Source organism: Meles meles, chromosome 13, assembly GCF_922984935.1.
Source record: "Meles meles chromosome 13, mMelMel3.1 paternal haplotype, whole genome shotgun sequence".
Taxonomy (NCBI): Eukaryota; Metazoa; Chordata; class Mammalia; order Carnivora; family Mustelidae; genus Meles; species Meles meles.
In genome coordinates this window covers 67,887,726-67,901,731 of record NC_060078.1, presented here as the reverse complement: position 1 = coordinate 67,901,731, position 14,006 = coordinate 67,887,726, and the positions used below count along the sequence as shown (strand labels likewise).

The 14,006-nt window shown below is 44.3% G+C and overlaps 1 protein-coding gene across 3 annotated transcripts in view; it reads left to right on the top strand.

Annotated features, from left to right (window-relative positions):
• The first annotated feature begins 2,388 nt into the window (after positions 1-2,388).
• The window catches only part of XPNPEP1 (X-prolyl aminopeptidase 1), a 54,303-nt gene continuing 42,685 nt past the window's right edge, over positions 2,389-14,006 (top strand). For 2 of the 3 annotated variants that reach the window (XM_046027141.1, XM_046027144.1), the window contains exons 1-2: positions 2,389-2,525; positions 10,426-10,514. In XM_046027141.1, coding sequence (XP_045883097.1) covers positions 2,494-2,525; positions 10,426-10,514 — 121 coding nt within the window. In that variant the 5' untranslated portion in view covers positions 2,389-2,493. The remainder of the gene's footprint in view (positions 2,526-10,425; positions 10,515-14,006) is intronic. The other variant, XM_046027142.1, reaches the window with a different exon arrangement.

The following is a 14,006-nucleotide window of genomic DNA, read 5'->3' as shown; positions in this document are numbered from 1 at the left end:
GGGCTGCCTTGTAAGACGGCAAACTGGAATTCAAATCCAGTCCAGGGAACACAAAGTATTCTCTCTGCTAAAGCCAAATGCTGTAAATTCTGAGCAGACTCCTCCTAGGCAGTGTGATTACGAAATACCTGTTTCTTTTGCATCCCACTTATCCGCCTCTCTGACATTTCCTTTTTTCTCTTACAACTTGATCTTTCCCACCATCTATCAGATGTGGGCTGGAACCAGTCATTTTATTTACAATCTCCTTCTTTTTTGGCTCTATAAATCTGGGGACATGAAACAGCCGTCTGCTGCTTTCCAAGGCGCCACATCTTTTCGTTCTTTCCGACTTTTTCTATGGGGCCTAGTTTAGCTTATCTGAATGCTTATTGAATAACAACCAGAACTTCAAGTTCTTGCAGATGGTAGGACCTATTTGATAAGGTGTCTTAAGGCCTTCATCAAGGTCAAAGCAAGAAATGCAGATCACCTTTAAAAACGTGGTTACTTTCACTTAGCAATTATTTCCTAAGTGCTGACTCTGTGCCAGGTGCTGTTCTAAGCACCAGAATCCCTTACCCTTGAGAACTGCACGTTCTAGGGGCATTCATTCACGCAGAAAATATGCAGTGAGAACCTACTACATGGTAGGAACTGTTCATCATTAAATAGCAGAGACACAATCCTTGCACTGATGGATATTGTGTGTGTGTGTGTGTGTGTGTGTGTGTGTGTGTGAGGGGATAGAATACAATACAATACGAGTAAATTTTTATCATAGTAAAAGGTGATAAGCACTATGGAAAAAAATACAGCACGGTAAGGGGGATTAGGATTGGTGGCAAGGTTGTATTTTAAACAAGGTGGTCAGAGAAGGTCTCTTTGAGAAGGTGGTGTACAAGGCCCTCCGGGTGGCACAGTTTGTTAAGCATCTGCCTTCAGTTCAGGTCATGATCTCAGGGTCTTGGGATCGAGCCCTGCATCAGGTTCCCTGGTCAGCTGGGAGTCTGTTTCTCCCTCTGCCCCTCTCCCTGCTCGTTCTCACTCTCAAATCAGTATATATATATATATATATATATATATATATATTTTTTTTTTTTTTTTTTTTTTAAGAGAGAAGATGATATGTGAGCAAAGACTCACAGGCAAGTGAGAGAAAGGTGAGGAAAGAGAGCCCTAATATTTGGAGAAAGAGCAAGTCCAAAGGCCCTGGGGCATAAGTGTGCCTAATTTTTTCAAGACTAGAAAGGAGGCTAGTTTTCACTGGAGCAGAGTGAGCAAGGTGAGAATAGAAGGAAGTGAAGTTAGGGGCAGATCAAATAGCGCTTTCGGTTTGCGTGAACTGAGGAACCGTCAGAAAGTGCTAAGCTGGGTAGCAACATGATCTCAGACTTCAAAGGATAGACCTGGCTGCAGTGTTCAGGCTAGACAGTGCAGGTGTGTGGGTGGCAGTAGGGAGCCCAGTGAAATCAATCACACAAGTGCGCCAGACCAGAGCAGGGACAGGAGGGGTCGTGAGACCCCTGGGATTAGGGATTTATTTTAAAAACAGGTCAACAGGGGGCACCTGGGTGGCTCAGTGGGTTGAGCCTCTGCCTTCGGCTCAGGTCATGATCTCAGGGTCCTGGGATCAAGTCCCGCATCGGGCTCTCTGCTCAGCGGGGAGCCTGCTTCCCTCTCTCTCTACTTGTGATCTCTCTCTGTCAAATAAATAAATAAAATCTTAAAAAAACAAACAAACAGGTCAACAGGATCTAACCGGTTGGGTGGAGGGGTAAGGGAGGGAGGGGGTTTGAGCGAAGAGGGCAGGGATGGCTTCAAGATTTTGGCCTGAGCATCCTGAAAGAATGGAGTAGCCACTGGCTGAGATGGCCAAGACTGGTGGAGCAGTTTTGTTTTGTTTTGATGCTTTGGGCCGGTTCAGACATGTTAAGTCTGAAGAGCTTGTTAGCGCTCCAAGTGGAGTGGCCAGCTGGATTTGGACGTTGCCTGGGGAAGTGATTTGGGTGGGTGGGGGGGCATCTCTAAAGCCTCAGGAAGTGAGACCCTGCTGAAGTACTGTCAGAACTGGCTTTGTCTCTCTCCTCTCTGCCCTCTTCAAGGTCGGAACCTCCCTGGAGGGCAGCTCTTCGCGCCACAGCCCTTTCAGCCGGCAAAGTTCCTCTTTTTTCTCTTTGGGGAACAGTGAGAAAAATCAGCAGAAATGATGGGCGGTGGTATGGCTTCCACTCCTTAACTCGCTGCGGGGGAAAGAGGCAAAGCCTCATGGGGTGGAAACGCAGACCCGCCTCCTGTTTCCCGCCTCCCTGACGACGCCCCCCGAGCTCCGGGCTGGCGGGCGGGGCCTGCGGGTGGGCGGGGCCGCGGCGCGAGCGCACGCCACAGAAGGGGGCGTGGCTGCTCTGCTCGGGCGCTTGCAGCGTGCACGCCGGCCTCGCTCCTTCCTGCTCTTCCCAGGGTGATCAGCTGGTCTGCGCTCCCCTGACGTGGGCCGGGGCACGTCACCGCCGAATGGCAGCCTCCAGAAAGGCACCGCGAGTAAGGTGAGGGACTCTGCCGGGGAGCCGGCTTCTGGGCTGTGCGCGATCCCCGGGGCCCGGACGCGCATTTTGCACCCCGGAGGGCAGGAACCAGAAGGGAAGAAGCAGCCGGCGGCCCACCATAGTCTGGAGAGGGCCCCGGCTTGCGGGAGCCCCCTGAGCGGGAGCAGGGGGAGGGGACCACTGTAGCCGGGCAAGTTCCGGTTCGTTTCAGGAGGGCCGCGGGCACCCTCGGGCAGCCGGATCCCGGCCCCTGGACGTGTGTGCCTGCGGCGCTCAGCCCGAGGGGCGGTGTCCGTGTCCCACCTCTCCCCCCTGGCCTGGCAGGAAGGCCCCCGCTGTTGCAGGAAGTTGGCCCCTCTAGGTGCCTCCGGTGTCCGGGGAAGTGGCGAGCCCCTGTCCTTGCCCCTCTTCCCGTGGAATATAATCTTCAGATTTACAGCCCTGACAATACACCAGCAGTGCGCCTTATTGATCTCCCATCGCCAGGAAGATTGGCACCCGCGGGCCCATCCCCACCCACATGGTTTCAGAGGCTGTGTGAGGGAATACTTTGGCATAATCTCTAGCAAGATCCCACCAGTAACCTGTCCTGGGCTCTCTCTGGGGACGGGGGGTGGGGGTGGGGGGGTGGGAAGGGTAATCTCCTCGTCTCAGACACATTTCAGTTTATACTCCCGCCACAACTGGGCTATACTTCTGACAAAGTGGGAGACTGAGAAATGTTTGGAGATCCCAAAGACGGGAAGCCAGAATCCTTGGCGATCCACACGGGATCGGGGTCAGTCATCCTCAGGCCAGTTGAGACTTGAGTGACTACACCTGGAAGCATGGCCAGGCTCACTTTCTGAACACAGACCGTGGCTTGTAGTTGTGATTTTGAGTGGACAGATCCCAAGCTGACCTTGACCTGGCCTTGGCCTTGCTGTATCATGTTGGGGATGAGTAGAGAACCAGGACTGTCTTGTGGAAGGATGTGGGGAGGTGTGGCAAACCTGGTGTGGAAGGAGTTGCCTTATAATAACTGCTGACAATGGGGTTAGGTGAGTGGCTAATGATGAATTAGGTCCCAGGCACATAAGTAGCTTCGAGGTCCAAGAGTAGATTTATAGAATCACAGCATTTTGAGGGGCACCTGGGTGGCTCAGCGGGTTAAAGCCTCTGCCTTCAGCTCAGGTCATGATCTCAGGATCCTGGGATCGAGCCCCACATCGGGCTCTCTGCTCCGCAGGGAGCCTGCTTCCTCCTCTCTCTCTGCCTGCCTCTCTGCCTAGTTGTGATTTCTCTCTGTCAAATAAATAAAAAATATTAAAAAAAAAAAAAAGAACCACAGCATTTTGAGGGCAGAAGGGTTTTTCAGCATCAGCTGGCAGAGCCTCCTTACCACACATGGAAGGCAATTGAGAGGCTGAGAGGGCTCTTTGCCCCAGGCCCTTTCCCTAATGGCAAAATTTAAGAGCTACTCAGTGTAAACATGAGAACTTCTTGCAGTTCAGGTAAAACTGACTTAGGTAAAAAAGGGTTGAGCTGGCTTCTAGTGCAACTGAGTACAGGAGACCAACACTGGCATCAGACTTGGCCTCTTTTTTGCATCTCTTGGCTCTGATTTCTTAAGTATTGGCTTCCTTCTCAGGCAGACTTTCCTTTTGGAAGTATGACCATTCTATGCTGGCAGCCCCAGCAGAAATAGAGCCCTCTTTCCTAACAGTTGGAGCACAAATCCCAGATCTGATTTCCAGTGGGCTGACTTGACCTTGTGTTTTTTCCTGAACCAGTCGTGGCCACAGGGATAGATTGCCCAGGTCTGGGTCCCAGAACTTGGTGGGTAAGGGGATGAGATTCATCCCTACTCTGTGGACTGAAAATGGAGACAAGACAGTCTCAGATGGAAACCATTGTGCTTTGACCAAAAGAGGGAGGGGTGGACTTTGGGTAGGAAAAGACTGCATTTCTCTCTACCGCACCCTAAAACTTGTTTCAGTCTACCCTTATCTGAACTGAGGTGTGATTGAGCAACTTGGTCCTTGTTTTGTCCCATCCAGGTGATAGATGTGTATGATTCTCATGGACCAGGGTAAGGGGGTTGATAAGCACAACCCTGTTGGGATTTCTTTAAAAAGAGAGAGAAAGAGGTACCCTACCCATCTTGTGCAAAGATTGAACAAGAAGTTCTCCACATGCTTCTTTCCCCAGACCCACCTCCTGACACATGGTCCATCATGACAGTTGAGAAGGTGTAGGCTGAGGAAGTCCTGGGAATGGGAAGAGAACTGCTGCCAGTTGGGAGGCCTGGACTGTGGTTCGAGACAAGCTCTGTCACCAGCTAGCTGTGAGGTTTCCAGCAAGTTGTTTGATCTGTTTCTGTTTCTTTGTCTAAAGGAAGGAGCTGAGTTGGATGGTCCCTGAGGTACATTGTAGCTCTAACATTTAAATGATAGCCCTTAAGAAAAAAAAAAAAGAAAGAAAAAAGAAAAAATGGTAACCCTTCTGCAACCGAGCCTGAGAATGGATCTGTTCAAGGATCTTGGAGTCTGCAGAGACCAGGGTAGGACAGGGGCAGAACAACTGTAATGTTTACCTGCTTCATGGCCCCTTTGAGCCTGATGAGGTAGTGATGCTTAGGGAGAGAGTTTGAATTCAAATTCTCCCATGAGCATCCTGTGTCAGACCTGATTTCTTGTCTTTGCACTTGTGTATGGCCTGTGGTAGGTTATTTTATTCTCTTATAAAGTGAATGAGTAGAGCTACTTGTGAATAATTTCTCTCCAGCTCTCTTGCCCATGTCCCAATTAGTCACTGGGACCATTTAACTCCGGCTGTGTAGAGAAACTGACTTCTTTGGGTATATGAAGTCAAGGGAAATCAGGGGATCTCTGTCCAGGTTTCTTACTTTGTAAAATACTATAACAGCTTTATTGAGATGTAATTCATGTACCACACAGTTCATCCTTTAAAAACATACATTTCAGTGGCTTTTAGAATATTCACTAGAGTTGTACAACCATCAACACTGTCAGTTTAAAACATCTTTATCCCCGTGCTAAGAGGAAACCCTGTACACGTTAGTAGGCAGTCCTCATTTCCCCCAGCTTCACTCTAACTCTAGGCTGTGGCCAGTTAGTTTCTGTCTCTATGGATTTGCCTCTTCTGGACATTGTGTACAGATTCCTACAGAATATGGTTTTCTGTCACTGGCTGTTTTCACTTCGCGTATAATGTTTTCAAACTTCACTGTGTTGTAGCATGTTATCATTACTTGATTCCTTTTTAATTGCCAAATAATATTCCATTGTATGGATAGACCACTTATTTATCCGTTCATCAGTTGATGGACATTTGGGTTGTTTCTACTTTTTGGATATTATGAATATGCTATGAACATTTGTATACAAGTGTTTTTTTTTTTAAGATTTTATTTATTTATTTGACAGACAGAGATCACACGTAGGCAGAGAGGCAGGCAGAGAAAGAGAGAGAGAGAGAGAGGAGGAAGCAGGCTCCCTGCCGAGCAGAGAGCCCGATGTGGGGCTCAATCCCAGGACCCTGGGATCATGACCCGAGCCGAAGGCAGAGGCTTTAACCCACTGAGCCACCCAGGCGCCCCTGTATACAAGTTTTTATGTGGACTTAGATTTTTCGGTTTCCCATACCTAGTGGAATTACTGAGTATGGGATAATTCTTTATTTAATGTTTTGAGGAGTACTGGACTGTTTTCCAAAGTCGCTACACCATTTTATATTCCCACCAGCATTGTTTGAGGGTTCCAGTTTTTCCACATCCTTACCCATACTTGTTATTGTCTTTTTTTTATTATAACTTCCCTATTGCATGCGAAATTATATCTCATTATGGTTTTGATTTGCATTTCCCTAATGGATAGAGATGTTTAAAGTTTTTTCATTGGCTCTTTGTATATCTTCTTTGGAGAAATGTCTATTCAGAAATATCTATTCAGGGGCGCCTGGGTGGCTCAGTTGGTTAAAGCCTCTGCTTTTGGCTCTGGTCATGATCCCAGGGGCCTGGGATCAAGCCCCATGTAGGGCTCTTGTTGAGTTGTAGTAGTTCTTTATATACTCTGGATGTTAGACTCTTATCAGATATGAGTTGCAAGTGTTTTGACTCATTTCTTGGTTGTCTTTTCATTTTTTTGATGGTATCCTTTGAAGTATAGAAGTCTTTAATGAAATCCATCGTATCTCTTTTTTTTGGTTGCTTACGCTTTTGGCGTCGTATCTAAGAAATCATTGCCCACTCCAAGATCAGGCAGATTTATGTCTGTTCTTCTAAGAAAACATTTATGTTTATGATCCATTTTGAGTTAATTTTTGTTTATGGCATGTGGATATCTGGTTGTCCCAGCATTATTGGTTGGAAACTATTTATTTTTTTCTCCCTTGGATAGTTTTGGCACTGTTGTCAAAAATTGGCAGTATTTATGAAACAAACTGAGAGTTCCTGGGGTGGGTAGGGATAGGTTGGCTGGGTTATGGACATTGGGGAGGGTATGTGCTGTGGTGAGTGCTGTGAATTGTATAAGCCTGATGATTCACAGACCTGTACTCCTGGGGCAAATAATACATTATATGTTAATTAAAAATATTTGAGAATAAATAAAAATAGAAATAAAACACACAAAATTCACAGTAAATGTGAGGTTTATTTCTGAACTTGTTCTATTTCATTGATCTGTAAGTCAGTCTTTATGCCAATATCACACTGTCCTGATTACTGTAGTTTAATTAGTTTTGACATCAGGAAGGATGAATCCTCCAACTTTGTTCTTTTTCAAGATTGATTTGGCTGTTCTGGATTCTATTTTCATAAGAATTTTAGGATCTGATTCTCAATTTCTGCATACAAGCTAGCTGAAATTTGATAGGGGTTGCCTCTAGATTATTTTGGGGAGTATTGCCATTTTAACAATATTGAGTCTTCTTTTTTTTTTTTTTTTTTTAAAGATTTATTTATTTGACAGAGAGAGAGATCACAAGTAGGCAGAGAGGCAGGCAGAGAGAGAGGGGGAAGCAGTCTCCATGCTGAGCAGAGAGACGGATGCAGGGCTCGATCCCAGGACTCTGAGATCATGACCTGAGCTGAAGGCAGAGGCTTAACCCACTGAGCCATCCAGGTGCCCCAATATTGAGGCTTCTAATCCATGAACATGGAATGTCTTTCCATTTATGTAGGTCTTCTTAAACTTCTTTCAACAGTGGTGTGTCGTTTTCAGAGTATAAGTATTGCATCTATTTTAAATTTATTCCTAGGTATTTACTCTTTTGGTGCTGTTGTAAGTGAACTTTTCTTAATTTCATTTGTGGATTCTTCATTTTAAGTATATAGAAAAACAATTTATTATTGTATATTAATTTTGTATCTGGCAGCCTTGATGAGCTTGTTTGTTCTAATTCTTTTGTGTAGATTCTTTAGGATTTTCTATATTGAAGATAATGCCCTTTGCAAGTAGAGATAATTTTCCTTCTTTTCTAATCCAGGTGCCTCCTCCAGTACAATGTCGACTGAAGTAGCAAGATTGGACATCTCTGTCTTGTTCTTGATCTTGGGGGAAAACATTTGGCCTTTTAACATTAGCTGGGGATTTTTGTAGTATTCTTGATCAGGTTGAGGAATTTCTCTTCTTCCGATTTATGGAGTTCTTTTATCATGGAGAAGTGTTGGATTTTGTCAAAATGCTTTTTCTCTGTCTGTTGAGGTGGTCATGTAGCTTTTATTTTTTATTCTATTGATAATTTTTATTACATTAATTTTTGTATGTTGAACCAATCTTGCTTCCCTGGGATAAATCCTATTTGGTGATGGAGCATGATTTTTTTTTTTTTAAGATTTTACCCATTTATTTGTCAGAGGGAGAGAGAAAGAGCAGCAGGCAGGGGGAGAAGCAGACTCTGCACTGAGCAGGGAGCCTGATGCAGGACTCAATTCGAGGATATCCGGGATCATGACCTGAGCCGAAAGCAGATGCTTAACCGACTGAGCCACCCAGGCGTCCTGGTGTATGATCCTTTTTTATATGATCCTGGATTCAGTTTTGCTTGTATTGTCTTGACATTTGCACTTAATATTTATAAGAAATACTGATATGTTTTATTTTTAATGAAAGAATATATGATTCACTCAATAAAGAACATCCCATTCAGTCCAACAAAATTAAATTCTCTATCTGGGAACCGACCTGGAGTGATTAGTGAAAATCTCTGGTCTTCTGGTTCTCTGTGTGGTAGACTGACCTAAGTGGGCTCTTCTCCCTCCACTAACACATAAAAATGTGGTAAATATAATAAAATTACTTTTAAGTTCATAATTGAATAAAATCCAAACCCTTTGTATCACCTATTATAGGCTTCTTATTGCCTTTAATCTTGTCTCCTAACCACGTATATGTCTCTTCCTGCCAGCACATGCAACCATGCTGGCCTCTTTGCTTTCTCTGATGTGTACCAAGCATACTTCTGCCTTAGGGCTTTTGCACTTAAAATTCCCTTTTTCTAGAATGTTCTTTTCTTAGACATTCACATGGCTTGATTCCTCACTTTTTAAAAAGACTTTATCTAGAATATCAACTGTTGGCAAAGAGACCTTGCCTAGCAACCCCATATAAAATCACCTTCCACCTTACCTCTCTGACACTCTTCCCTTTGCCCTGCTTTACTTTTCTTCATAGAACACATGATCCCTGATAGACCATATTCTTGTTTTTTATCTGTTGGAGGTTAAACTGGATCCTTCTCTTTTCAGCATCCTCTAGCCCCTACCCCCCCTTCCTTGTATACCTCCTGAGATCAGAGATGCTGTCTGTTTTGTTCACTGTTATGTCTAGAGTATGTTATGTCTAGGCCTGGATTATAGAAGAGTCTCGATGAATATTTGTTGACTGAATGGACTTGAAAGAAAAGAAATCCTCAGGTGCTAGAAATTTAGGCGAACTTAAAGCTTGAATGTAGCTGGTATGCTGAGCCTGGGGGGCGGTTATCACACTCAGAGGCCTTCATACCTGGGGTCCAGGGCATCATACTATCCCTGTATGGGGATGGGAGAGTTGTGGGTAAATCTCCTATCTAAGAAAGGTAAGGTTGAAATTAGTTTTATAAGCAAACAACAAGGATAGTAGTGTTTGTGTAATCTAGGACATGTCTAATTTTCATACATAAAGTAGTCTCTACTGAAGATAAGCTCTTCTTCCTTTTTTTTTTTTTTAAACAATTTTATTTATTTATTTATTTGAGGGAAAGAACATGAGAGGGGGGAGAGTCAGAGGGAGAACAGACTCGCAGGGAGCCCAATGTGGCACTCAATCCCGGGACTCTAGGATCATGACCTGAGCCGAAGGCATTCAGCCTAACCAACTGAGCCACCCAGGTGCCCCCTGAAGATAAGCTCTTAATAAAAGATTACAAAACATGTAAGGAATAACTTACTGAGGGGAAGCCAGCAGACCCAGCAAACTTGAAGATTTTGACCTTCTAATGGGAATTCTAAAATAAGGGCCCCAAATAATTAAAGCTAAGAGAAGGAATGGAAACCATAGTGAAAGAATGGGACACCATGAGGAAACAGCAGGCAATTTAAAAAGAACCAAATAGAATTTATACATGTGAAAAATACAGTTATTGCAAATAAAGTCTTTTTAGACTAGTTAGGAGATGAGACATAGCTGAAGAGAATTCAAGAATTAGAGGTTAGATCTGAGAAAGTTTGCGTTCCATAGTGCTGTTCTAGCTGCAAGTTTTATCTGAGACTTTTACTTATTTCATTATGATACCAGGGTTAGAGTCCTTCTGAGTCATGAAGGAAAACTGCTAAGTCAAGTAGATATCCTCTCTAACTGAGCCTTGCCACGTTTCCTATGGTCAAAGTCTGCAATATCCTGTTCTTTCTCTTCTTAAGGGCGAATCACCAGGATTTTCAGCTGAAAAATTTAAGAATAATTGAGCCTAACGAGGTGACACACTCAGGAGACCCAGGTGTGGAAAGAGGTAATATTGTGCTTATTAATTAGATGGGATATCTCAAAAGAATTTTAGGTCCCTGTACCCTAATCCCAAACTGGGAGAGAAGAGAGGGTAAAGGCTTAAAAATTCCTCATGGCTGGGACTAAGGGCGCATATATCTGGAAATTAAAAGCCATTTGTCCTTTGGGTTCTGGGTAGTTGGTTACTGTTTATGTATTTACCACTTACTTAAGGTAGTAAGTTACAGGATTATAATTTTTGTATGTCCTACTTTGGGATTGGGCAGCGGTGGTGGAGGAGGAGAGATAGGTTCTTATTGAAAATGCCCTATTCTAGGGTCTAGGGGCACCTGGGTGGCTTAGTCATTTAAGTTTCCCACTCTTGATTTCGTCTCGAGTCACGATCTCAGGCTTGTGAGATCGAGCCCAGCATTAGACTCCGGGCTTAAGAGTCTCTCCCCCACCGTGCACACCCCACCCACCCCACCAAAAGCCCAATTCTAGTTTTCCCCATCTCTGATGTAAACTTTTAATGGTTACCTTAGAGGTTGGCTTTCAGTTTTTGTTGTAAAATTTTGAAAAGAGAAAAGTTTATGGCATACTACTCTGCTGTATCAATTATGCATTCAGGAAAATCTTTCCGGGAAAAATTTCTGGAACCATGCTCTCTTCCCAGAACTGGTTAGTTGTATTGTTGGGTTGCTAGAAACCTGAATTCTGAAAAGTGGTAAATTATTTTATTTCTGTCCCTAGGAAACTAGTGCTTTTCTCTGGGCTGTCCAGGAAAACCAGAGCACTTCCTTTTAGTCAATTGAAAAAATTGATTACCTGAAGTTCATCAACCATGACTGTTCTCTTTTTGGCAGAGCAATGCTATAACTGCTTGCAATTAGGTCCCTTTTCTTAAAAAATATAGATAAACATATCCAACATATTTTGCGCGATATTTGGGAGGAGAAGAAGATGGAAGAAGGAAGGGGAAAAAAAAATAAGGGAAGGTAAATAGTGACAGAATTATCAAATGTAGAGTTCAGAGAGAACTTCTCTTTAGTTTGTCTGAAGAAAGAAGGTTGCAGGGAACATCAGTTGTCTGGGGTTGCAGATCCCAACTAGAAACCGGAGCCCACTTGTTTTCATTCCATTGGTCTTCGAAAGCTTTAAGAGAGCCTCTGTCATGTCCTCTAGGTAATGTGGAAAAATAGAGCATAGACTTGGGATATTGGATAGATAGATATTGGATATATAGAGCATAGACTTGGATAGATATTGGGTCCTGGTGCTTGATAATCCTGTTGACTGGGGCAAGTGTTTAACTCTTGTTTCTTTATCTGTAAAATGGGAATACTGCAGCCTCTCTTGGTAGGGTTATTTTGAGACTTGGCCACCAGTGTATGTAAAGCCCTTGGTCCTCGCTCAGCAGTGAGACCAAGAAGCAAACCAGTGCCTGAAAAGCGATTGATGCTGGCAGAGCAGCCTGGCAGCTCTGTGTTTATTAAGATGCTGAAATTGGAGTAAACCAGCCCCTTCTATTCTTACAATGAGATGTGTAGGAAACCCAGCTGGTGCTGCAGATCCAGATTCAAATAATATTTCTTGAGCTTTTATAATGTACCAGATGCTGTGCATGGTGCTTTCACATGTGTTGTTTCAAGCTGAATTCTCCTGTCCACCTGGTGAGCTTTTCATGGTGTGCTTTTCATGTACTTCTAAGCAAAGAAAAGTTGTATTTATGATAAAGGCTGAAGGTTTCGGAACTGATTTCTGAAAGCAAGCCCACATATGCAAGAGACTTTGAAATGAGTCATTCTCTTTAAAGCATGATTTAAAAATACCTGGCAGCGTTTGGGCTAATGTTACATCATGGACTAGGCTTGTTGCTGTTGGCTTCCTACTTCTCTGCACACCCTGATTAACTCTTGGCTGCTTCTAAATTTCTGAAAGTGATGGAATGTGGAAAGAGCAGATGCTATAATACGACATCGTCTAGTATCCTAGCGCTCCTCTTTCACTGAAGATGCATTCTTGTTGATTGTATTGAGTCTGAAAAGATCAAGACACGAAGTTGGGACATTGCTCGGCCATCTTTGAGCACGTATATGTAGGCCTTATTCAGGAATGAGGATGACATGTCTCTTTCTTCAGGGGAAGCATTATGTACATGTGTTGCACTATTTATCACTCTGCTTCCATTGTCAGTTGATTGTGTATCTAACTGTATGAATTAAACACACATGACATTTACTATGTGCCAGGCACTGTTTCTAAGTGTGTTGTATATAGTAACCTATTTGATCCTTATAAGACAACCCCCCCCCACCCCCCGCCTGGGCCCAATCTCTCTGGGCGGCTGCTTTGTCCCCTCCATGCTGGCTGCTCACCCACTCCGTCACTTTCAGGGCTACAACTGCCCCAGCCACATTTGTGCATGGAAGCTTCCTCCACAGCCACAGCCCATTGCTTTGGCCCTTGCCACTCACCGTCTTCTTCACCTCAGCTGTGGCTGCCGCTGCCGCTCACCACGTCCTAACTATGGGCTGTAGTATTGGGAGTTCTTTCTTTGTGTCTGGTAGGGGTGACGAAAAAGTGGCTGCATCTGACCCAGCAGGCCAACCACACGTGAAGGGCATGGAGGAGGAGGAGGAGGAGGCAGGGACGGTGGTGATGGCAGGTGGCGTTGTTTGGAGAAGTGTGAAATGCCACTGTAGTAGAGTAAGACTGGTCAAGAGGAAGAAGGCGAGGATGAGGCAGGAGATGGTGATGAAGGCCTGAGTGTGGTGGTGAGGAGCTTCCGGAGCCGGAGGATGCCTTCGACCAGTTCCATTTCGCCTTGGATGGTTTTCAGTTTGTAATTGAGGATTTTGCTGTTGCCATTGGTTTTGCTGACTTTATTGATGAAGTCGCTGACAATGCTGATACGTACCATAGTCAGTGCCATTGAAATCTGTAAGTCAGAATGTGCCCACATAGAAGCCACGTTCTGTAAGGAAATGAATGATCTTGACAGAAAATACATTGGCTTGTGTCATGTGTTTGCTTTTTAAGATTCCAGATGCCCAGGCTGTACTCCAGAGTCATTAAATTAGAAGTCCCCCAGGTAGTTCTCTTTTGCAGCCAAGGTTGAAATACTGCTCCAGGGGAAGTCCACATTTTGGCTTGACTCTTTTTAATGTTAACTTGCTTAGAGATAGGGTTCGAAACCCCTGAAAATGTCCTAGTAAAGTTTCAGATGCTGGCAAGCTGACAAGGTCACAGTGGGCTTTATTTTGAACCCAGTTGGAGGTGTTGACATATAAGCTTAGGTTGGATCAGATAACTGTGATCTCTCTTAGATAGATGAGAAATTACAGGCTTAGTAGATAGACAAAAGGAAAGGATACTTCTCAGTAAAGTATTCAGAAGCAGGTATAATGCAAGGAACATGGGCACGTTGGAATCGTGAATAGGCCCGTTTCCAATGATTCTGTCTTTTAAGTATTTCTGTCCTTTGGAGACTCTGAGATGGAGTCCTGAGGCTGGT